The following is a 26,615-nucleotide window of genomic DNA, read 5'->3' as shown; positions in this document are numbered from 1 at the left end:
AGAAGCTGGATAGATGGGGACTTTTTCTCTGGAGTGTAGGAGGCTAAGGGATGATCTTATAGAGGCCTATAAAATAATGAGGGGCGTAGATTAGCTAGATAATCAATATCTCTCCCCAAAGGTAGGGAAGTCTAAAACTAGAGGACATAGATTCAAGGTGAGAGGGGGGAGATAGATAAAGATCCAAATGGGCAATTTTTTCACACAGAGCGTGGTGAGTGTCTGGAACAGGCTGCTAGAGATAATAGTAGAGGCAGCTACAATTTAGTCTTTTAAAAATGTTTAGACAGTTACACGGGTAAGATGGGGATAGAGGGATATGGGCCAAACATGGACAATTGGGACTAGCTTACGGGTAAAAAAGGGGTGGACATGCTGGGCCAAAGGGCCTGTTTCCATGCTATAAACCTCTATGACTCTATATAAATATTATGGTTACAACAGTTGGTCAGAGGCTGGGAATTCTGCAGAGGTAACTCACCTCCTAACTCTTCAAAGCTTGTCCACCATCTGCAAGATACAAATCAGGAATATGATGGAATTCTCTCCACTTGCCTGGATAAGTGCAGCTCCAACAATACTCAAGAAGCTCGACACCATCCAGGGCAAAGCAGCCTGCTTGATTGACATCCCATACACAATCTTCATCATTCACTTCTTCCACGTCTGATACACAGTAATAGCAGTGCGTATCATCTACAAGTTGCACTGCAGCAACTAACTACGGCTCCTTCACTAGCCTCCCAAACCAGTGACCTTTACCAGCTAGAAGGGTAAGGGTAGCAGATGCATAGGAACACTGCCACCTGCAAGTTCCTTTCAAGGCACTCATCATTCTGACTTGGAACGAGATGATTGTTCCTTCACTGTCACTGGGGCAAAATCCTGGAACATCCTTCCAATAGCACTATTGTTGCTCCTACAACAGATTAAATGTTTCAAGAAAGGAGCAACTCACCATATGCTCAAGGAAAATTGGGGATGGGCAATGAATTCAGGCCTAGTCAGTGATACCCTCATTCTGTGAATGATAATTAAAAAAAAGCCCATGTCAGTTGCATTCTAGCTTGCTGAGGGAATGGAAGGTAAAAAATTGCAGAGGCTCTGACCACCTTCTTCTAATTAGCTACAGGGATGGAGGTGCATTTACAAATGGATCTCCCACATTCATTGTCATCAAGGAATTCCATATTCCAGCTTCAGAGTGTTCCTGGAAGTCAGTGGGTCTGTGATGTTGGGCACCCTTTCAAAATTGCATCCAGATATGATGGCAGATCCCATGCGATCATGCCCACCCCACCACCAAAAGTAGCATTAAATTCCAAGGTGCATAACTAATGAGGCCAGAAGATTTGCCATGGTTTACAGCCAGCCTGCACAGTGGAAAACTATCCCTGTTCCTGTACCTGCCATTGGGACTTAATCACAGATGGGAGAATTCTGTTGTATGCATGCAATGCACATGCAAAAACTAACTAGTAAAATAAGCAGTTGTTACTGTTGCATGTGCATAGTGGGTAACTTGGGTAACTCACAGTCAACCAGGATTGTACATGCAAATGTGTCTTTTGTTCCCTAGAAAAAGGGGGTTGTTCATATCTTTTGTTTCATAAGGAAAAGAGATGTGTTTAGATTTTGAAATACAACAGTACCACATATCCAATTTGGCTTATCGTAGGCATGTAACTCTATCATGAGGCAAGCTCACTGAAGATTGCCATCTTAGATCAATTCAATAAAGCCTCTTGCTGAGACAACCCATTGTAAAATTCTTTATACATGAAACAGAAGTATAGTGAGGATATGTTCAATGTTGATTTCTTGGACAAATAGTTCTGCGGACATTCTCTATATTTTTCTTCATTCATTCTCTGAGTATGGGTAGCAATGGCAAAAGCAGTATTGATTGTCCATTCTTCATTCCCTTGATAGTGTATTGAGGTGAGCCATCTTCTTTAAGTCACTGTGGTTCATTTGGTGAATGTACACTTACGCATAAAGATTGACTTTTTTTGAGCTAGTGGAGGGCTCCTGTTTAAAATACTACCTTATTGACAGGATATTCAGCTAAGTACAGGAGATGGTTTTGACATCCTGTTTATGACATTAGGGATCCTTAATGTGGCAGCTTACTGGGACCATCATCTGACAGTATAGCCAGAGATAGCAGCCAGCAATCCTGGGTGCCAGGGCAGAAGCACGGAGAATAGATTGGGCTCAGAAATGCATGGATTTATTTTCACAGTGAGACAATAGAAACACTGGCATCAAGCCAAAATTTCTTTCTTAACAATGAGCTGGAGAAAGCAACAGTGATGTTAATTGTTTGGACGTGATCCAAGTTTGAGTCCCATTTGATAAACTGTTTACTCAGCTGTAAAGGACATTAGATCGCATCCTATTTCACTTTTCTTAACTGTGATTCCTTGTTTTGCATTTTCATCTGTGTAGTTTGAATTAATCTTCATCAAATTGACATATTTCTTTAATTCAAAAAAAAATCCAAAAGTACCAGCAAAAGGCTGAGGGTAGTTCATGATTGGCTGTAAAATAAGATTAATAGTGATGGCTTGATTTCTCCCAGAAGGCTCTGCTATGTTGCATTTTTATCTTACGTAAAGTTTTTGTGTCCCATTATGGAGTAGTGCTAATGCCTCAAGACTACTCATCTAAAGCCTCAACCCCTAATCTAATATCTGAGCCCATGGGTTCAAATCCCACCATGGCAGCTGGTAGAATTTAAATTCAATTAATTAATAAGGCTAGTCTTAGTAATGGGGCAGCATGGTGGCACAGTGGGTAGCACTGCTGCCTTACAGTGCCAAGGACACAGATTCGATTCAGAATATCTGTGTGGAGTTTGCACACTCTCCCTGTCACTGTATGGATTTCACCATGTGATCCGGTTTCTTCCCACAGCCCAAAGACATGCAGGTCAGTCAGTTTGGCTAAGCTAAATTACCCCTCACTTTGTCTATGTGAGTGAGAGTGTGGCTATGCTTGATGTGGTCTAGTGCCCCAAAGCAGTAAGCCCCTGGTGACAGACCAGCGGCCTGTTCCAGGAATAATTAGCCACAGAACCAGACAAAAGTCTGACCTATGTACTGTCAAGTGCAGAAAGGTAGACAGAGAGAGTCTCAGTAATGGTGACCATGAATTGATTGTTGTAAAAACGCATCTGGTTCACTTATGTTCTTAAGGGAAGGAAATCTGCTGCACTTACCCAGTGTGGTCGATGTGTGTCTCCAGGTCCACAGCAATGTAGTTGATTATGAACTGAAGGTTTACAAGGATGTTGACGGGATGGGAGAAACTGAGTTACAGAGAAAAGTTGAATAGTTAGGACTTTATTCCCTGGAGCACAAAGAATGAGGGGAGATTTGATAGGGGTGTATAAAATTATGGTGGGTATAGATAGAGTGAGTACTATGTGCAGTTTTGGTCGCCGCACTTACGCAAGGATATTTTGGCCTTGGAGGGAGTGCAGAGGAGGTTTACTAGGCTGATGCCGGAGTTGAGGGGGTTGAGCTATGAGGAGAGGCTGAATAAACTAGGCTTGTATTCATTAGAGTTTAGAAGAATGAGGGGAGATCTCATTGAAACATATAAGATGATGAATGGGATGGATAGGATAGAAGTGGAGAGACTCTTCCTGCTCAGAAAGGATAGTAGGACTAGGGGGCACAGCCTCAAGATAAAGGGGGTGTGGTTTAGAACGGAGTTGAGGAGGAACTTCTTCACTCAAAGGGCGGTGAATCTCTGGAATTCTCTGCCCGTTGAGGTGGTGGAGGCTGCATCGCTGAATATTTTTAAGATGCGGGTTGATGGGTTTTTGATAAGCAAGGGGATTAAGGGTTATGGGGAGAGGGCGGGAAAGTGGAACTGAGCCACGACAGATCAGCCATGATCTTACTGAATGGCGGGGCAGGCTCGAAGGGCTGGATGGCCTACTCCTGCTCTTATTCCTTATGTTCTTATGAATGCAAGCAGGCTTTTTCCACTGAGGCTAGGGGAGAAAAAACTAGAGGACATGGGATAAGGGTAAAGAGAGAAAAGTTTAAAGGGAATATGAGGGGTGGCTTCTTCACTCAGAAAGTGGTGGGAGTGTGGAATGACATGCCAGATGATGTGGTGGAAGCAGGCTCACTTTTAACATTTAAGAAAAACTTGGACAGGTACATGGATGAGAAGGGTGTTGAGGGATATGGTCCGGGTGGAGGTCAGTGGGACTAGGCAGAAAAATGGTTCGGCTCAGCCAAGAAGGGCCAAAAGATCTGTTTCTGTGCTGTAATGTTCTATTGTTCAATGGTTCTATGGACTTCTGAAATGGCCTAGCAAATCATTAAGTTGTCAAGTGCAATTAGAAACCAGCAACAAATGCTGGCCTTGCCAATGGTGCTCATATGCCATGAGAGAATAAAAATACTGATGAGTTTAAAACAATTAAATTGCAAGTAGACAAAAGATAAGAGTATTTTTGTTCTCAGAAACTGGATGGCACTAAATCAGTCTCATTAGTTATGAGGGAAAAAAAACCTTTTGCGCACAGCATGGACTGCTGGTTCAAGAAGGTGAGCTCACCATCACCTTTTTGAAGGCAATAAATACTGGCCTAGTCAGCGATGGCCATATCCAGTAAAAGAATAAAACAAAATGATTATGATCTAGAGCGTACTGCTTGAGCTAATGATGGCGGTAGATTCAGTTATGGTTTTCAAAAGGGAATTGGGTAATTATCTGAAGAGACAAGGTTTACAGGGTTAACAGGGAGAAGGCCAAAAATTGAGACAAGAGTTGCTGTGCAGGGCATGGGCATGATGGTTAGAATGGCCTTCTGCATTGAACCTTTCTCTGAATCCAAGGCTACACTTTTTGCCTAATTGTTTTGTAGACGTTGTTTGTGCACTTGAGTAGTTATTGTATTTCAGAGAACTTTAATAGATGGTTGTGTAATGTGGAGCTGGCAGACATCAGAAGAAAGAGGGAAGGTCCCTTCTTGAAGGGCATTAATCAATTGTGTTTTACCGCAAAACCACAATTTTTCATTGTTACTTCTTTTTAGAGATAGCCGAAATATCAACTAGCTTTGATAAATTTAACTTCATAAATTCCCATGGTGAGATTTAAATTCCCAACACTGGAGTTGTTAGTCCAGAACGATAACAGCTACGTTGCTATATTGACATAAGAGAACTAATGGGGACACAGCAAGAGGAAGGAGCAGATATTAATCTTTTTGTTATAATAACTCACTGTCCCGATGGTTTGGATGGGCAGTTGGGATGGGAAACAATGGAACCTACGAGGGAGCAAGTTATCTTAGATCTGGTACTGTGTAACGAGGCAGGTAGAATTAGGAATCCTCTTGTGAGGGATCCTCTTGGGATGAGTAATCACAATATGGTTGAGTTTCTGATACAGATGGAAAGTGAGAAAGTAGGGTCCCAAACCAGTGTCCTCTGCTTGAACAGAGGGGAGTATGATAAGATGAGGGCAGAATTGGCTAATGTAGACTGGGGGCGCAGACTGGTTGGTAGGACGGCTGAGGAACAGTGGAGGATTTTTAAGGAGATCTTTTTCAGTACTCAGCAAAAATATATTCCAGTGATAAAGAAGGACTGTAAGAGAAGAGATAACCAGCCGTGGTTATCGAAGGAAATAAAGGAACATAACATAAGAACATAAGAAATAGGAGCAGGAGTAGGCCAACTAGCCCTTCGAGCCTGCCCCGCCATTCAATAAGATCATGGCTGATCTGTCGTGTCTCAGTTCCACATTCCCGCCCTCTCCCCATAACCCTTAATCCCCTCGCTTATCAAAAACCCATCAACCCGTGTCTTAAAAATATTTAGCGAGGCAGCCTCCACCACTTCAACGGGCAGAGAATTCCAGAGATTCACCACCCTTTGAGTGAAGAAGTTCCTCCTCAACCCTGTTCTAAACCGCCCCCCCTTTATCTTGAGGCTGTGCCCCCTAGTCCTACTGTCCTTTCTGAGCGGGAAGAGCCTCTCCACCTCTATCCTATCCATCCCATTCATCATCTTATACGTCTCAATGAGATCTCCCCTCATTCTTCTAAACTCTAACGAGTACAAGCCTAATCTATTCAGCCTCTCCTCATTGTTCAACCCCCTCAACTCCGGCATCAGCCTAGTAAACCTCCTCTGCACTCCCTCCAAGGCCAAAATATCCTTGCGTAAGTACGGCGCCCAAAACTGCACACAGTACTCCAGCTGCGGCCTCACCAATGCCCTATACAGCCGCAGCAAGACCTCCCTACTTTTATATTCAATCCCCCTCGCTATGAAGGCCAGCATCCCATTTGCCTTCCTGACCACCTGCTGCACCTGCAAGCTGGGTTTTTGCGACTCATGCACAAGTACTAAATTAAATTAAAAACTGATGCGTATAGAGTGGCTAAAAATAGTGGGGAATTAGAAGATTGGGAAAGATTTAAAAAACAACAAAGAATGACTAAGAAAGCGATAAAGAAAGGAAAGATAGAGTATGAAACTAAACTAGCTCTAAATATAAAAAATAATAGTAAAAGTTTTTACAAATTGATAAAGAAGAAGGGACTGGCTAGAGTGAATGTTGGACCCTTGGAGGACGAGAGGGGGGATTTAATGGTGGGAAATGAGGAAATGGCTGAGACTTTAAATAAGTTTTTTGTGTCAGTCTTCACAGTGGAGGACACAAATAGCTTACCGAATATTAAAGATAGAAGGTTGGTAGGAGTTGAGGACCTTAATACAATTACTGTTACTAAAGAGGCAGTGCTTGGTAGACTAATGGGACTGAAGGTAGACAAGTCCCCAGGACCAAATGGAATGCATCCCCGGGTACTGAAAGAAATGGCAGAAGTAATAGCAGATGTGTTATTTATCAAAATTCGCTGGACTCTGGGGAAGTGCCGGCGGATTGGAAAACAGCTACTGTTACGCCACTGTTTAAAAAAGGTAGCAGACAAAACGCAGGTAACTACAGGCCGGTTAGCTTAACGTCTGTACTTGTAAAATGCTAGAATCCATCATTAAAGAAGAAATAGTGGGACACCTAAAAAAGAACGGTTCATTCAAGCAGATGCAGCATGGATTCATGAAGAGGAAATTGTGTTTGACGAATTTACTGGATTTTTATGAAGATGTGACTAATGCGGTAGACAGAGGGGAACCGGTGGATGTGGTGTTTTTAGATTTCCAGAAGGCATTCGATAAGGCGCCTCACAAAAGGTTGCTGCAGAAGGTTAGGGTACACAGAGTTGGGGGCAAAGAGTTAGCGTGGATTGAGGATTGGCTATCTAACAGGAAGCAGAGAGTTGGAATAAATGGGTGCTTTTCTGGTTGACAGATGGTGACAAGTGGCATGCTGCAGGGATTGGTGCGAGGGCCTTAACTGTTTACCATATACATAGACAATCTGGAGGAGGGGGCTGAGTGTTGGGTAACAAAGTTTGCTGATGACTCAAAGATGACTAGAAAAGTGAATTGCGTGGAGGACGCGGAAAGTCTGCAGAGAGATCTGGATAGGCTGAGTGAGTGGGTGAGGACCTGGCAGATGGAGTGTAACGTTGGCAAATGTGAGGTTATCCACTTTGGAAGAAATAATTGTAGGATGGAATATTATTTAAATGGTGAAAAGTTGCAGCATGCTACTGTGCAGAGGGACCTGAGGGTCCTTGTGCACGAATCGCAAAAACCCAGTCTGCAAGTGCAGCAGGTGATCAAGAAGGCGAATGGAATGTTGGCCTTTATCACAAGGGGGATAGAATATAAAAGGAGGAAGGTCTTTCTGCAACTGTACAGGGCACTGGTGAGGCCACAACTGGAGTACTGTGTGCAGTTTTGGTCCCCTTATTCGCGAAAGAATATATTGGCCTTGGAGGGAGTACAGAGAAGGTTCACCAGGCTGATACCAGAGATGAGGGGGTTAGCTTATGAGGAGAGATTGAGTAGATTGGGCCTGTACTCTTTGGAGTTTAGAAGGTGGAGGGGGGATCTTATCGAGACTTACAAGATAATGAAGGGGCTAGGTAGGCTAGAGGTAGACAGATTCTTTCCACTTAGAAAGGAAACCAGAACTAGAGGGCACAGCCTTAAAATAAAGCAGGGGGTGGGGGGGGGGGCTGCAATTTAGAACAGGGTTGAGGAGGAAGTTCTTCTCTCAGAGGGTAGTGAATCTCCGGAATTCTCTGCCCATTGAAGTGGTGGAGGATACCTTGTTGAATATGTTTAAGTCACAGATAGATAGATTTCTGATCGATAAGGGAATTAAGGATTATGGGGAGCAGGCAGGTAAGTGGAACTGATCCACTTCAGATCAGCCATGATCTTATTGAATGGCGGGGCAGGCTCAAAGGGCTAGATGGCCTACTCCTACTCCTATTTCTTACGTTCTTATGTTCAGAGCAGAGCAGTTTGATCTCCAGTCATTGGTGATTGAGTCAAATTCAGCTACTGCACATAAATTGATCTCAGAGCTCATGGATTGGCAAAGCAAATGCCAGGCAGAGTTCTAACTCTTAATCCTTATCCATTGAATCATATTGAAAAAATATGTTTGCGTAGACCAGGTAAGAACAGGATGGTCATGATACGTTGCACGTCAAATAATCTTCATGTCCTTGTATTAAGGTAAATTTCTATAGGCTTTTAAAACTGTTATCTATTCCCACTATCTATTATTATTTATCTTTGGCGCAAGTCTATCCATCAAGTTTATCCTTGTCTTTCTGGATTTTATATTTTATGGAAAAAGAACATTTGTCTGGGTCCTTTTCCCAAACCACAAGGCTTTTAGGCTTGTTTGGAATTGTTTTTTGGCCTCATCTGTATTTTGGGATGGGCTGTCAAGACCCATCATTCCTTGAAAGCCAGCTCACTGCATGAGAAATATCATTTCTCAGCTCCCTGTCTCATCAGCAGCAGCCCTCAGACGACTACCAAGAGGGAGGGTTTGAGTTGGTAGCAAGAGGGGTTGGAGAAGAACCATCAGGATTGTAGAATCAGAGGGGAGCATTTTTGCCAATTCTAGCTCCACATGAAGTTTTTGTAAAATGAAAGGCCTTTCAACAAATTTTACATAGGGGTCCACAGACAAGTGTTAAGCTTAATTAGCATATTCAAGGTGCCTGTTTTGGACAGCTGTCTGGGACACTGAGCCCTATATGAATTGGGTAGTAGGCTATCATCCACACAGGCCATCTCATTACCAAACTAATTTGATTTGTGCCTCTTTTGCTCAAAAATGGACACAGTGCATACCAGCATCTATCCCCATGGGTCCATTTCTCTGCATATCTACAGTTTTCTTATCCATTTATCTACCTATCTGCAGCCCATTTAAGTAAATATTGATTTTTCAATGAAACGCAAATTGAATCTATATTTGGTGTGATTCTCGAGTGTAAAGATTTTGCTGTTACTGTTAAATGATTTCACATTATATCCATTTGCTCTGTATGTAGAGTGGCAGCAACCTACGAGTTTTGGGCTTGGTGAAGTCAGATGAGGGGTTTTACCAGTGTGTGGCAGAGAACGATGCTGGGAATGTGCAGACCACTGGACAGCTAATCATTCCAGAACCAGGTAAGATACTTTAGTCATTTGCCATCAGACTGCAATTTCCATTCTTTCTTCTATTGTCCCGTTTTAAAGACAAAGTGATTATTTGGAAAGAAAGGATAGTTACTGCTGCTACATTTTGTTTTATTTACCTTGTAGTTTCCAGAAGTTCAATGTTTTTAGACTCAAATATTGGAGCTTTCTTCAGACTGCAGACTGATACTTTTTTCCTCAGTGCACTGACTGTAGCGCAGTAGTGAGTGATGTGGATTCCTGTATACTTGGTATACACACGCATAACAATATAGTTCCTGACACTGTACCAATAATATAATACATTCATTCAATATTACCTAAGTTATTTTTTGAAAGCACCTGATTTAGGGAAGTGGCTTGTATTTTAATTTCTTTTTATTAATCAAATTCAGCTTAATTGTGACACTTTACATAATGTGATCCGTGCATTTGTAGAATTCTGTGCAATTCGGTCACATTGTAGACTCAGGTCTTCATTTGGAAAAGGGCTTAGGTTCAAACAGGATGTTATTCAGGAGTTTCCAGTGTCCTTGTTGTGAATAAGATTTGGTGCAGGCAGTAGTGGAATGGACAGTTAAAAGAAGAAATGTGTACCTATATTGTGATTTCCATGTACCAAAAATGCTTTGCAGCTAATGGATTATTTTGAAGCTTAGTGCTCACCCTGACTGGCCTATGTGTGAGATGATGTGCATGTTCTTTGAAAAGAGTATATCTTAAACTGCTGTCAATCATTATCACCTTGACAGGATAAGATGTCTCAGTCCTATGACTCAACAGGCAGTCTGCAATCAGCAAAGGTCAAGGATATTTGCCTGACCAGCCTCCCAGTGAATATTATCCGTTTATGGTCCTATCTTCAAATAAAGAACCACATCCCTATGCATGATTGGTACATTTATGTTGTAGAAAAGAAGAACGTTATAGTCAATATATGACCTCAGTTCCACATCAATGTGTTTGCTAGGCTGATACCGGAGTTGAGGGGGTTGAGCTATGAGGAGAGGCTGAATAAACTAGGCTTGTACTCGTTAGAGTTTAGAAGAATGAGGGGAGATCTCATTGAGACGTATAAGATGATGAATGGGATGGATAGGATAGAGGTGGAAAGACTCTTCCCGCTCAAAAAAGACAGTAGGACTAGGGGGCACAGCCTCAAGATAAAGGGGGGGCGGTTCAGAACGGAGTTGAGGAGGAACTTCTTCACTCAAAGGGTGGTGAATCTCTGGAATTCTCTGCCCGTTGAAGTGGTGGAGGCTGCCTCGCTAAATATTTTTAAGAAGCGGGTTGATGGGTTTTTGATAAGAGAGGGGATTAAGGGTTATGGGGAGAGGGCGGGAAAGTGGAACTGAGCCACGACAGATCAGCCATGATCTTATTGAATGGCGGGGCAGGCTCGAAGGGCCAGATGGCCTACTCCTGCTCCTATTTCTTATGTTCTTATGTTCTTATGTTCCTAATTTTCCCCTGAAGAAGCCTAACAAGCCATTCAGTTGTATCAAACTGTTTGCAGTTCAAGAACAAGGCAGTGAGAGATGGCCAATAAATGCCAGCAATGCCTATATTTAAGAATGTTTCTTCTTAAAGTGTAACTTTCTTTTTTACGGGAACAAGTCAGTCAATTGCACATAACAACACTCAGCAAAGAAAAATGAGGGGAATGGATAATGAAACGGTTTGGTTAAGTTATTTGATGGATCCAATTTGGTCAGAGCACAGGGGAACTTTCATGTTCTTTTAAAAGAAAGTGCTATGGGTTGGTTGTATGTTTCAGTGAGGCTTTAATTCAATACTACATCCAACAGAAGGTGCATCCCATAGTACAGCACTCCCTTAGTGCTGTAATTTCCTGCACTGGAGTTTGATTGCATAATTAGTTTGAAGGCAAGGATGCTACTATTGAACCATACTAAACTTATAATGTCTTGGTCATCCAATGCTGACAATCCGTTGTAGTAATGAAGGAGTTCTGCACTGTCGGAGGTGTCATCTTTCAGATGAGATACTAAACCGAAGTCCCACCTGCCTGATGCATAGATATAAAAGATCCCATGCTACTAGAAGATCAGTAGACTTATCCCCAGTGCCCTGGCCATTATTTGTTCCTGAATCAACATCACAAAATAGTTTATTTGGTTATCATCACCTTGCTGTTTTCTGGGAGTTTGCTGTGCTCCTATTGGCTGCTGAGTGACAACAGTGACTGTATTTCAAAATTTCTTCATGGGCTGTGCAGCTCCTTGAGACGTTTGTCCGACGGTTGTGAAAAACTCTACATAAATGCAAGTCTTTACTTCTTCTTTCCCTTACAACTAGAACTCAAGTACTTGTCCTTTAAAAGGTTTTATTCTGTGATAAAGAGCTGCTGAACTTTGCTCCCAGCAAATACTTTGCAAAAAATAGTCACAGAGGTTGCTGAACTTTCCCCGACAGTGAAGATCTTTCAGGATGGAGATTTTTGGGTCTGTGCGACCTTGTAACTGTGGCGACGGCCTGCTTCTCAGTAAATACAGAATCTAAAGACTGATGTTTCGTTTGTTTGTCAAACAGAGTAGGATTCTGTACCTTGTAAAGCAACATGATATCTGGGAAAGACCCAGTCCCCATTGTTACTTCAGAAATTTTCAAGGGTTGCCAGGAGCAGCTGGCTGTGCAGCTTCCTGCAACAAATTACCCACTCACGGATGGACAGATTTAAAATCTGCCTGTCCTGGGATTCGCAAGTGAATGGTGTACTGCCTTAGAAAGGGGAGGCACTGAAGCAAGGCTTTTCATCTAGCCTGCTGTTTTGTGGCCATTATCTATCTAACTGGAAGACTACCTTTGGATACCCCTGAAACTAAGACAAAATGTGTGGCAAGTGGCACAGGACACTTGTCTGACAGATTTCTGGGCAGGATACAAGAAACAGATTGCTATCTTATAAGGATCTTTCTCTAATGTCTCTCTCACTGTCACAAGTTCCCTCATCTCGCCCAATTTTAACAATATTACTATGGGCAACACTCTCCTCCATGATTCCCATTTGTTCTCATTAAATTTTGAGCACACTTCTTTTCTCTGCCCTCAGTCTATTGAAAAGTTACTTATCTATTCTAACTCTGTCAATTCCAACTTATTCTTAAATTTTTTTCAGTCTTCCCTTCTGATTGGAATCTACAAGCTTTTACAACTGAAGCTTGATGTCATTACATAATGGTTGGGATGTGGTTTATGTCACAAATTACGCTGTGTTGACCTCATCGTGTAAATTGCCAATTTCCTCCCCATTCCATTGAAGTTCTTCTTTGGAACATTAATTCCTGAAGCACACTCGTCGATCACAATTTCTCAATTTACTTTGATTTCTCTCCTACTTGTTTGAACTGCACTTGGGGCCTTGACCCTTCGATTGGTTTATTTTCAATTTCAGAATGGGAGAAGACAGGTATAAATATAAATTAATAGAGGTGGGCGCAAAGAAATAGATGTTACATCCTCTCTGTCTCTGTCAGATTGTCCTTTCATTTTCCAATGACAAACCTCCTCTGCATTTAAATCTTGAGACCATCAAGAGGCTCCATAACTCATGTCAAGTTTGGCCAAAGTCATTACCAAGAACAGGGGAACTAAGCTGTTAAACAGCTTAGGACGCGGAAATGCCATTTTTAGTCTATCTGCCTGGTCTCAGACAATGTTTTTTTATGAGGATAGCATCACTGATATTCCTAGATGCCCTTGTGGTAGGTTGACTTCCTGAACTACTGCCATCTGGTAAGGGATCTTTGGATCCAAATGTTGGCATCAAACCTTCTTGCTGCTGCACCTGCTCTGGATCTCTGGTGGAGGTGTTGCAAAAACCCTGTAATGCCCATAAACAGTGGCGCCGGAGCAAGGTGACTTCTGAGCTGTCCCCAGCACACCCTTTAACTCTATCTTTTACTCTTGTTCTATGCTCTTAAAACTGTACTCTCACTCATTTAAACTTTCCAATAATATTCTCTTTAAATCTCTGACAGATTTAGTGACACCCTATCTGCAACTGTAATATTACATTCTGCACCTCCTTTCCTTCTCCCCTATGTACCCAATGAATGGTCTGTTTTGTCTGTATAGGACGCAAGAAAGAATAATTTTCACTGTATCCCAATACATGTGACACTAATATATAAAATCAAATCATATCCAGTGAGGTTAAGGCAACAGGGACAGCGACTTCACAGAGATTCCGATCTATTGGATTTGCGGTGCCTGTGCAATATCTGTGCTTGTTATAACACAGTAGAATCTGTGTTCCACCACTAGAGGGAGGATTAACCTTCCCATTTCTAACCCACTAGAAGCCTCTAGTGGCAGAATCTGTGCATTGTCCTGTTTGTGTGAAGACCACACTGTGTGGCACCATCAGAGATCTCAAATGATGGTACATCCATTAAATGGCAAGAAGCTTGGAACAAAATACCCTGGAGTCTAAGAATGGTTCCCACTACCTAATAAAGAAAATAGCTCTAAAGGGAGATAATTTGTAATGTAAAATCTAGGGTGTTATTTTAAAGGCGAAAGAATGTAACTATAATTGCAGTTTAGAAAAATATAAAATCTACACTAATTAAGAACCATTTAGTGATTATCTATACTTTGCAGAACAGCATTCCATATGGACAAAACTTTTATTTAATAAGAAGAAAATACATTTTATCATTATTTGTCAGTATAGCGTGCAAGGAACAATACTTTTCACTATATACCAATACATGTGACAATAATAAATCAAATCAAATAAAAATATATATACTTATAATGCTCCTGTGAAGTGCCTTACATTTAATTATGTTAAAGGTGCCACATAAATACCTGATGCTGTTGCTGTTATTGTAATAGAAAGGTCTGGCATATATAGGGGTAATATGAGACTGACACTTACTCCAGCCAAGGCCTATGGAGAAGCATACATCAAAGTTGAAGAGAAAGGCTAATAGGAAGTGGTTCAAGAATCAGGGGCCAGATTTTTCCAACCTTTCACACTGATAGAATTGTCTGGCCCCACCACCGGTGTGACTGGAGATTTCAATGGCTCTTGGGCTCACTGTAGTGAAGCTCACAGAGTGGGGAGCTGGAAAATTCCAGCCAGCGTATAGGTAACGTTAAGCATAGGTTTTAAAATTTGCCATTAGAACAACAATGGAAGTCTGAGGGAAGCAACTGAGGTTTTCAGATAAGAACAGAAAATATTGGAAATGCACACAAGGCTAGACACCATCCATAAAGGAAAATAGCACGTTAGACAGGGTAGATGCAGGGAGGATGCTCGTGATGGTGGGAGGGCCCAGAACCAGGGGTCACAGTCTGAGGATTTAGAACGGAAATGAGGACACATTTATTCACCCAAAGAGTGATGAGCCTGTGAAATTCATTACCATAGGAAGTAGTTGATGCCAAAACATTGAATGTATTCAAGAGGTGGCTGGATATAGCTCTTGGGATGAATGTGACCAAAGCTTAAGGGGAGAAAGCAAAATTAGGCTATTGAGTTGGACGATCAGCCATGATCGTGATGAATAGTGGAGCAGGCTCAGGTCCAAATGGCCTCCTCCTGCTCTTATCTTCTATGTTTCGATGTGAACTTTGTGTGTTTACCCTTCATCATAAATGTAAACTCTGCTTTTGACATTGTAGGAAAGAATAGGTTGGAGCATGCAATAAACCTGAATTTAATTGTTGAAAATTAGAAATGTGCACCCAAGAGATCTTGATGTACACAAATTGCAAAAAATGTGACTGGACTTGGGTACGCAAGGCATCGCTTCAAAGTTTACAGATGTAACAAAACCTGGAAGTTTAGTAAATAAAATGGATAGTGAGAGACAAAGGAGAACATCAACAAACTGGTGTTGAATTGGGCAGACATATGACAGTTAAAATCATAATGCAACAAATTTTGATAAAGGACGATCTGGGGAAACATAACCAAATGGTATAATTTTAAAAGATGTGCATGAACAGAAAGATGATGAGGTTTATGTGGGCAAAGCTTTGAAGGTGTGTGGAGAAGCAGTCACAAAGGCAAACAATTTACTTGGCTTCATAAGTATAGCCATAGAATACAACCTCAAAGGAAGTTATGACAGACCTTTGTAAATCATTGATTAAGCTTCAGTTGAAGTATTTGTTTAGTTCTGAGCACCATACTTCAGGGAGAATGTCAGGACCTTGGAGAATGTGTGTGGGAGATTTATTGGTGTCATACCAGGGATGATAAACCTCAGTTATGGAGGGAAATTAGAAATATGGGGATTGTTCTCCATAGAGCAAAACAGTTAAGGAGAGATATAATAGAAATATTCTAAAAATAGGGTGAAACTCTTTCTACGCAAGCAATTTGTGACAAAAGGTCACAGATTTAAGATAACTGGCTAAAAAGTAACTGAGAAAAGATGAGAATTTCTTTTTGACGGAGCCAGTTGCTGTGATCTGGAATGTAGTGTCTGACAGAAGAATGAAAGCAAATTGAAGATTTACTTTTGAATGAGAATTGGACATATACTTGAAAGGGGGAAAAGACTTGCTGGGCTATGGGGAAAGAACACAGGAGAAGAATTTATTGGATAAGGCTTGCAAAGAGCTGACATAGCTCATAACATAAAGGGCTGAATGGCTTTCTTCTGCGATGTATGATTTTATGAGATGTTCCCCAGCTGATAGGATGAGGCATTTACAAAATTAACTCTGGTGGGCAACATTCTTTTACTTGGAGGTATTAAGCACATGCCTGTACAGCATACAGGGATGATTTTGACATTATGGATAACACACAGGACTACATTGCCTTATGTGCCATCATTGCAGGCAGGTTGGGAAACAGCATTTCTGCTCCACTGAATATAGCCTGTGGTGTCACAATTTTCAGGTTTTTATGCAAGAGAGTTCAGGTTCAGCATCGCTGGTTCTGCAGAGAACCTCATGGGCCTGATAACATGGAGTGTACACTTCCTTGCCCCAACAGATATTCAACTATAGCCTGATTCAGAGATCAAAGCAGTGATCCCTGACTATGGAGCCCAGTTACTGAAATATCAGATGTGCTGCCACACACATTTTGTGTTGTTGACAAACGACAAATTGACAAGCTAAGGGACAGTGTTAATTTTTCACAATGAGAGGCATCAATGTGTTTATCTTCTCAGTTATTAAAAAGCATTAACAATATGATTACCATCCCTCAATGTAGAGGGACAGAGAGACAGAACTGGGAATAGTGCCCCTTAAATTTGTGAGATGGGGCTCCCAGTCTGTCAATCCCATTTGTCAGCTTTAGTTAAGCTTTCCACTGTGCAACCAAATGACATCTGGAATTTCAGGTGTCACAAAGAACTGTCTTCCCTCAATAGCCTGAAATGTTTGAGATTGCGCATAATGAGCTTCACCTAGAATGTCTAATTAGCACTTCAAATCACCATTCTAACAAACCTGGTCCCAGCCTGTAGATTACAGGTGCAAGAGAAAATGCTCCACGCAGCTTTGAGATTTAACACTTCATATGTTGAATCTAGCTTTGCAGCAACAACTTGCATTTATATAGCATCTTTAGCACGGAAAAATCCCATGAGATGCTTCTTAGGGGTGCTACCAAAACAACTTTTAAAAATTGAAGATGGCAAAAGCTTGGTAAAAGGAATAGGCTCAAGAAGCATCTTAAAGGAGGAGCGTGAGCTGGCAGATTGGAGAATTTTAGGGAAGAAATTCCAGAGCTTAGGGACTAAGCAGCTATCGGCAGCTTGGCTGCCAATAACGGAAAGATTAAAATTGGGGCTGCACAAGAGGCTAGAATTGGAGGAACTCAGAGGTTTCAGGAGGGTTAGAGGAAAGGATAGGGATATTTGTGGTTAAGGGATTTGGGGAAGGAATTTTTTTTGCGGATTTCAAAATTGAAACCAGGACCAATGTAGGTCAGTTACACGGTTTACGTTGATTCCATAGGAGCAGACAGCATGCAGCATGCTATCTGCGCAGCCTTTATGGGTTTGCTCAATTATATGAATGGTGAATGCCATATGGGTGGCACAGTAGCAACCTGAGACATGATCAGAAACAGAAGCTAGCCCCCCCGCATCCCTTCCAACCCCCACCCCCAGCCAGTTTTCACAAATTTTCTCCTGCTGTTGAAATCGACCAGAAGTAATATTATGGGTGCTGACTTTTGCCAAATTAGGTGGGATTTCAAATATTGGTAGGGTAAGATGGAGCCATTAGTTTTGACTGAAGAAACAAAATCAGAAATAGTATTTATCCTGCAGCTGAAATTGGTTGAAACGACCAGCAACCGAAAAAAATACAATGCCTCACACCATAAGTGGAATGAAAGAAAAAAAGAAAAAAAGCAAGAAGAATGAGAGAATGTTCCTGACTACCTTCTTGTTGAAAAACAGTTACTCAAAGCATGTAAATCTCTATTCCAGCTCCCTGGCAGTCTATGTGAAAGAGCATGGACAGATGGTAGTGAAGTTGGCCATAAAGATGTATTAGCAGAAGCTGCTGACCGTGGTGGGAGGAACATGGCTCCTGCTGTCTGAGCTCTTTGCATAAATGGTAGCCATCCATTCTAAACACAGCATGTACTCTGCATTGCACAGCTGTTCAGGCTATCACTGCACATTTGCCTAAAGCCAGGGATTCTCTATGGCAACCTTAGTAATTTACACCTTACAAAAATAAAAAGTAACCGTTCTCACATTGGACTGGCCACGGGTGAGGAAATTAAATTCTTGTTACCGGTAAAACACTTTCCTTCAGAAGACAGTTGCAGCTTTCAAAACAATAATAGTCTCTGTTTTTTTTGGATTGGTTACAATGCACAATTCATATTTGCTTTTGAATGTCTTTCAGTGATATGGATATACAGTGTGATGTGCACTGTCACTCACTTGTTACTTGCTTTATGATGAGGTTAAATAGAGTGAAATTTAGCATCTTGTCTATATTATGCGGAGAGGCCTGAAATGAAAGTAGTTTCTGGTTGCCTTGGAAGCCCATTTTCCCTAGAACTTCCTTCATTTACATTGCAGATTTAAAGTACACACATCACCAGTGCTGCCTCATTAACATCAAAGTGCTGCTACCAATGTCAGGGTTGCTGTGAATATTTTAGAAATAGCAAATTAATCATCAGAGCCATTCCAAAGCAGTTTAGCCTTGCAATTAACTGTTTTTTTCATATTATAGGACAAGTAGCAAATTAAATTCCAACATCTTTCAGTGGTCATTTCAGTTATTGAGTCAACGACTATATAGAATCCCTACAGTGCAGAAGAGGCCATTTGGCTCGTCGAGTCTGCACCGACTGTCTGATGAATTATCTTAGGCCCTCTTCTCTGTCTATTCCCACAACCCAACACATTTCCCATGGTTAATCCATCTGATCTATGCATGTTGGGACACAGTGACAATTTTGCACAGCCAATCCAACTGCACATTGTTGGAGTGTGGGAGGAAACCGAAGCACCTAGAAAAAACCCATGCAGACATGGGGAGAATGTGCAAGCACCACAAAGACAGTCACCCAAGGTTGGAATTGAATCTGGGTCGCTGGAACTGTGAGGCAGCAGTGCTAACCAATGTGTCATCATGCCACCCCTAGGTATTAAAATAATTAAAATAATAACAATGAAAATAAGAAATCCCAAATAAAACTTAGCCATGAATTGGCTTATTGCATTTCTGAAATTCCTCTTAAGCTTTCCTCAGTGCTGCTGTCTCTGTGACTCAGGGCCAGAGTATGACTCTGATTCTCTGTACTCACCATGGGCTTCAACGCTCAAATTTTCACCAATGGGAAGGGTCTTCCATCTATTTGGAGCTTAATTAGGAGGCTGCCGTGTTAATACATATTGGAATCTCACTTTGCTGCTGCAACAGAATGAGTAATTGATGTTGTGGTAGTCTGACTTTATTTTGGAAATCTCCATTGCTGAAGAAAGTCTGAAGGTAAGTTTTACTTGCAAGAACTGCTGGGAACCGAAAGTTGGTGGCCATGAGTGGAGGTATTGGGCAGGGAAGGACCTGTTTTAATATAATACCTAGTTGCTTTCAAGAATATGCCCCTACTCTGATTAAACTATCATTTTCTATCTTCCCTTTTGAATTATCTATTTGTTTCAAAGTTAATACTCCTCTGGCAAAGGTTTCCTTTTTGTAGTATGTTATAACATCATCATAAAGCAGCATTTTTAATAAACAGATTTGTGACTTTGCTAAGTACATCACAGATTAAATCCCCTTTATCTCTCTCCCTCTCACCACCCCCTATTCCCACCTGCTCTCCATATGGAAGGAGAATTGCAATGTACCCAGACTCCTTCCGGTCTCCGGATTGTCAGAAGCTGGGCATGCAACCAAAGATGCACATCAGGGCCTTGTGAAAGTCCTTGTGGGAATTGTGCAGGAATTCTCCATTCCATAGGACTTCCTGCGAATGTCTCTGAGTCTGATCCAGAGTCAGAGACTGTGGATAGTTATGTGATACTTACCTGGATAATTATCCAGGAAGTGTTAGACTCATTGCCCAGCTAGGTCTGCCAAGCAGTGGCAATGATAGCTGGATTGCCACTTTGTTGAAAAGCTTGCCAAACCCGACATTGCTGAGCATCTCTTCCAGGACTTGCTGAGCCTGGTTTCCCCAGAAATGTGGCTTGCAATGTCCATCAGGAGTGGAGTAAAGTTGGGGGAAGACAGCATAAGCCCCCTTTTTACAGTACTAGCTGCTGTATGATAAGTTTAAATGTCCAGTCTGAATGCTGGTGAATAAATGATTGAATAGGTGAGTGGATGAATGAGTGAGTGAATGGGTAGTAAGTAAATAGGTAGGGTAGATAGGTTGGCAAGGACTGTGTGGTGGCTAGGTGGATGGGATGGGTATTCAGAGCTCTGTCATTTGATGGACTCCCCTTGTTTGCATTACATTTTTCTATGCCCTCTCATTACTGCTAGACTTCTGGAAACTAGTCTACTGGACCCAAGAGCTTTTCGATCAAATTATGAAGTTTGAATAGAAATGACTGCAGTTTTGAGAGGGAGATACTGTGGGAAATGCAGGGTAGAGGGAATGGTTTTGCATTTGCTAGAACAAAGAGATGACACAAATACCATTGACCAAGTTGTTCTGACTTGTCACTTACCTGACTCACATGCTCTGTAAAGAAGACTTAGTCAATGTCAAAAACTGATGAAGTGCAGCTCAAAATCAGAACTGTGCAGTTCTTAGAGCCATATGCAAAGTATGATTTTTTTTATTCTAGCCATACGATACTTTTTAAGATGTCAGAGTTAATGATAGGAATTCAAGGAGGAGATAGAGAAGCTCCAGAACAAATATGTTCTCACAAACAGGGTAGGACTTCCAAATCTATTCCTGGATGTCAAAAAGCAGAGTAGGTTAAGACAAAATATACAGATGCAGAGAGCTCAATCTGCAGAAAGTAGGGTTGAAATTAAAAACTGAAATTAGGAAAGCAAAGAGAAAGCAGGACAAAAATTGACACATAAGATCATAGAAAACCCAGAGCTGTTTTATAAATACTTAATGAGCAAGGGGACAAACTAATGGAAAGAGGGGAACACATTCGAGACCAAACAGAAAACAATGTGTGGAGATAGTTCTTAAAGAATAAATTCAAACGAAAGGGACAATGCAGACATTGTAGATAAGAAAGTGGAGTCCGAAGTTTTGGAAGGGATAAGCAAAGTGAGAGATGAATTATTAAGGGGATTAGCCTCAGACCCAGATGAAAAGTGTTGGAGTATTTTTAAGGGAAGAAAAGAATTAATGGGTGCTCTGGCCAGAAGAATGGAGAGCTAGAGACACCTGAAATTGTGCTGTGTTTAAACAGGGCATAAAGGATATACCCAATAATTACAAGCTAATTACGCTAACCTTGTTAGTGGGCAAACTATTGGACACAATCCTGAAAGGCAGTGTTAAAATTATTTAGAAAGGCACAGACTAATAAGGAACAGTTGAGAGAAATAAAGTTGTAGACTGAAGGAACATATTAATAAACTGGCAGATAGGCAAATAATTAGAAAATGGGATTCCAATCGAAGAAGTGGAGGGAGTACATTTGGGGAAGGCAAACATGACGAGGAATACATAATAAATGGTTAATGAAAACTGTAGGGATCCCAGCATGTTGTTAACAGATCCCTAAGGTAGGAAAACAGTAGGACAGGTAGGTAAGATGGGTAAAAAGCCATACAGAATTCTTTTCTATGTTCTATATCTCAGCTAATAAAAGTTAAATGAGTATATAAGAACTGTTTAAATGACTTGTTGGACTACAGCTAAAGTGCTGCCTGCAGTTCTAGTCACTGTGTTACAGGAAGGTTCTGTTCACATTATAGAGGGTGCAGATGAGATTTACGAGGATGTTGTCAGAAATGGGGAAATTTAACCATGACGAGAGATTGGATGGACAGGAAAGATTGTTTTCTTTGTAACAGAGGAGGCTGTAGCATGATTTAGTCGAGTGCGTAGAATTATGTGAGGGCTATAGGCAGAATTGAGAGGAAGGACTGTTTCTCAGAGCAGTGAGATCAATAAAAGGAGCAAAGATTTAAAGGAATTGGTAGAAGGATTAGAGGGGAAGTTGAGGGAAGATCTAACCCTTCAGAGCATAATGGGGATCAGGGAGTCACTGCTTGAAATGCCTCAACTTCGAGGGCAATGGTCGAAGAGCTGGAAAGTGAAATGAGACTGAACAGCTCTTTTTCAGCCAATACAGGCATGATGGGTTGAATGGCCTCCTTCTGTGCTAAAAATGTTTTGACTATAATGATGCAATGGATTCACAAGGAACTCCATTATAACTTGGGAGAAAACCCAACTCAACTTTTTATTTAATCAGTTTGAGGTTTTCTGTAAAAGATGTTAACCTCTCATTAAGGTTGTCCAATTGTAAAGTCATAAATATTGGTTGGTGAGGTTGAAAAATATTTAGTAGTCAACAGATATACTCAGATAGAAGCAATTTCCAATAATTACGTACTTAGGGGAAAATCTAAATACTTACAAGGCATACACTGAGACAAAGTAGACTGTAATAAAGTCACTCATAGAAAATAGTCAATCTGTCATTATAAGAGCATAAGAACAGAAGTCAGGGCTGAGAAAAGTTCACTCAGTGGACTGAAGCTCATCTCTCTCATACATTAACTCAACTGTCATGGCATCTGGTTGCATTTTGAATAGCCCAAAGGTTTTTTGCCTCATTTTGTCCACTTTTTCAGATATTTATCACTCACTTTTATTGCCAATAAAAGACTTATCCCTCCTTATATTGCTTGGTCCTATTTTCTCGATGTAGCTTGAAGTGAGAGGGCAGAATTCTCAGATCAATTCCAGTGGAATTGTGGAAAGGCATTCAGGAGCCTGCCTGGTGGCATCTGCCCTTTATCACTTCACAGGGACAGGATCATACATCATGTCCACCCCAGTGTGGGTGGCATATGGATGGATGTGTGAGAGTGGTATGCCAATCACCCAGTATACACTCTAACAGAAGAGGAAGATACTGAGAAAACTGGAAATCTGAATCTTAAAAATCAAAAGACTTGCATTTATAAACACCTTATGTGATTACAAGACATCTCTGAGTATTTTATGGCAAATGAGGAGCTTTCTGAGATTTAGTCACTGTTGTGATGCAGGAAATGTGGCAGCCAAATTGCTCACAGCAAGGCCCATATTCAGCCAAACGAGAATGATCAGATAATCGTTTTTTTTCTGATTTTGATTGAGGAATAAACACTGAATTAATATTTATTTGAAATAGTCCCACGGGATCTTTTATGTCCACTTGAGAGGACAGATGGGACCTTGGCTTAATGCCTCATTTGAAAGACGGAAACAGAAAATTCTGGAAATGCTCAGCAAATATATGCTGTGTACTGATATAAGAAAGCATAATTGCACCAATGGCTGAGTTCCTGGACTCGAACCTTGGGCCCTAATGCTCAGAGGCGGGAGCACTATCAACCGTGCCACTCGGACTCTACACAATGTCAAAATTCAGGCCCTCGTTTGCCATTGGGAAGTTCTGAGTTTTTCAGTTATTTATTTATTAGTTACAAGTAGGCTTACATTCACACTGAAATGAAGTTACTGTGAAAATCCTCTAATTGCCACACTCCAGCATCTATTCGAGTCCACTGAGGGAGAATTTAGCATGGCCAATGCACCTAACCGGCATGACTTTCAGTCTGTGGGAGGAAACCAGAGCACCCGGAGGAAACCCACACAGACACAGGGAGAACCTGCAGACTCTGCACAGTGACCCAAACCGGGAATCAAACCCGGTTCCCTGGCGCTGTGAAGCAGCAATGCTAACCACTGTGCCACCGTGCCGCCAATTACTTGACATTGTCAGTCACCTTCAGATTGTTATACTAATCCTCCAACCACTCCACCCTGCACCACGTACCCTCCCCTCCACTCTCCTTTCCCCCCTTCTCCCCCCATCCCAGCTATCTGGAGCTTGAGAGGATACCTAAAGTCAGAAAAATGCCTGAACTCAGCTAATCACCCTCGGTCAGGGATGTGCAAGCATCATGGGTGAACTGACTGCAGTGCATTGGGATTTCACCAAAGCAGAAAATCCCAGCCAGAATCTGTATTTATTTTATTTTAATATTCTTTGCACTTTCCCCTCTGCTGTTCACACTGTTACGCTTGGGGTCAACCTTGTTGATCTTTGTGAATTGTAAAGCCTCTGTATAACATCTGTAAACTTGTTCTTCACAGTTCTGAATAGCTTTCCCATGAGCTTGTTAGCTCTTTTAATTGCTGCTACACATTGGCTAAACATTGCAAGTAAAGTCTTTACTCACACTTCCAGGTCTTTTTCTCACAACCTTCTTATGTTAATTTGGTTGTAATTTATACATAATGCATACACATTCATGCTTTCTTATGTGTAATATTTATATTTTTCAGTGCTAAATTACGTTGTAATTTATCTTTCCAATTCTATAACTGATCTCAAATCTTTTTGTAAAACCTTTGCTGTGCCTTTGCTTGTTTTCCCTACGTTTGTATCACCAGCAAATTGCACTAGTTTTGATGTAATATTAGTCCCAGCAATTCATCTTAGGTGGTTGCGTAAGATGGATCAGCCATCTTTCTGGTCATGGAGACTGGAAATTCACATCCGAGATCAATGGACCTTTAAATTGTCCATCAAATTTTATGTCCCGCCCATGACAATTCCCATGGCAAGCAGGATCAAAAAAATTTATCCACAATATTTAAGTCTATTCACTGCGATGAAACTGAATATTGGGGCTGAGTATATCATAGAATCATACAATCCCGCCAGTGCAGAAGGAGGCCATTCGACTCATTGCGTCTGAACCGACCACAATCCCACCCAAAACCTATTCCCATAACCCTGCTAATCCCCTGATACTAGGGTCAATTTAACATGGCCAATCAATCTAACCTGCCCATCTTTGGACTGTGAGAGGAAACTGCAGCACCCAGGGGAAACCTACACAGACACGGGGAGGAAGTGCAAACTCCAACAGACTGGGATCCGAGGCTGGAATTGAACCTGGGTCCCTGGCACTGTAAGGCAGCAGTGCTAACCACTGTGCCACCATGCTGCCTATATCGGCCGATCTATCAAGTGGCAGCACCTGAGACAGATTCCTACCTCACTAACTCTCTTGAGAGTGCACCGAAAACTTTCAGCTGAATTTGCACTTTTAGCGGACAGGATCTCTGACCTCACCCACAGCTGGGATTCTCCAGTCCCACCGCACTGAGCGAAGATTTGGCTGAGTGCCAAATTTTCTCACTCTGGCTGGCAGCAGCCTGGAGCATGAATGGCCAGAGTTCAGTTTATTATTTTAATGTATCATGGATTGCCCTGGTTTACAGTTTACATGAAAGCCATTCATTTGCTAAAAAAATTCTGAATGCATAAATTGGTGATATCATAAGGAGTTTCATTACCTACTTAATTGTAACATCCACAAAACACTAAAGGAGGTATTTCAGGGAGATTTTTCATCTCCTAACTCAAAGTTGGCTGTTCCTTATCTAATTATTGTTGTAATGGCCTGCCTTCATCCAGCCTCTTGAAAGCAATTCCATAATTTCATCTTCAAAGAATGCTAGCCTAACAGGACTTTAGATGCCTGTTCACCCTTCTTAAATAGAGATGTCACCTTTCTCTGATTCTAGTCATGCAGCATCTCACAAGTGTTTAGTGATTCTTCCACATTAATAATTGGCAACCTACAATATTTCCACCCTTGTCTCATATAGCATGCTAGAAAAGGGCCAGGCAAAATTAAATCTCCATAAATTACCAGCTACTTTCTCCATACAGATTTCAATATCCTCTAGAATATTACATAAATTGGTTAGTGAATTACTCCTTAAGTAAATACAAATGCAAAGATCATTCCTCTGTATGAGTCAGTGTCTCATCCAATTTGAAAGGAAATAAGAAATTCAAGAATTATTTAACCAGGCAACATGTTCCTGAATTTCAGAAACAAAAGCTCTATTCGAGGTCTTGTTATTCAGTCGACAAGCTATGGTAAGTTTTATATACAGCATGCCATACCTAACCAGAAATGGTTGCAAATATAAATCATCATCGATAGACATTCTCATGTATGGAAATATTTCTTGGACCACGCATCAAAATTCTATGGACTGGCAGACTGTAATCCAGAAATATGAGGCTGGAGGGCAGCTTCCTATGTCCCAAAGTAAATGTCTAAAGTGAACCCATCTCTGATTGGCCAACTCACTTGAATATTTCAATGGTGAGATCTTCACCATTTCCGAGGAGGACATATTGCCTCACATAACTGTTGGTCAAATGGAGACTGGCAACTCTACAGTACTGCACTACCACCAGGGATGGTGGTGAGGAAGAGCACCTTGAAACCCAGGAAAGTTTGGGATCTGTGGATGGGTGGAGCATGTTGGACTGGGTATGGTGGAGAAAAGGATGGACACTGGGAGGGACAACT

At 41.4% G+C, this 26,615-nt stretch overlaps 1 protein-coding gene across 1 annotated transcript in view; it reads left to right on the top strand.

The window, feature by feature from the left end:
* Positions 1 to 26,615, top strand: part of dcc (DCC netrin 1 receptor) — an 844,821-nt gene that overhangs the window by 385,764 nt on the left and 432,442 nt on the right. Inside the window, exon 7 of the mRNA XM_080199927.1 lies at positions 9,467 to 9,587. Within this exon, the coding sequence (XP_080056053.1) occupies positions 9,467 to 9,587 (121 nt within the window). The remainder of the gene's footprint in view (positions 1 to 9,466; positions 9,588 to 26,615) is intronic.

This window comes from Carcharhinus amblyrhynchos, chromosome 1, assembly GCF_965287045.1.
Source record: "Carcharhinus amblyrhynchos chromosome 1, sCarAmb.v2.hapA, whole genome shotgun sequence".
In the NCBI taxonomy this organism is placed as follows: Eukaryota; Metazoa; Chordata; class Chondrichthyes; order Carcharhiniformes; family Carcharhinidae; genus Carcharhinus; species Carcharhinus amblyrhynchos.
This window is presented reverse-complemented; position numbering and strand designations above follow the sequence as displayed.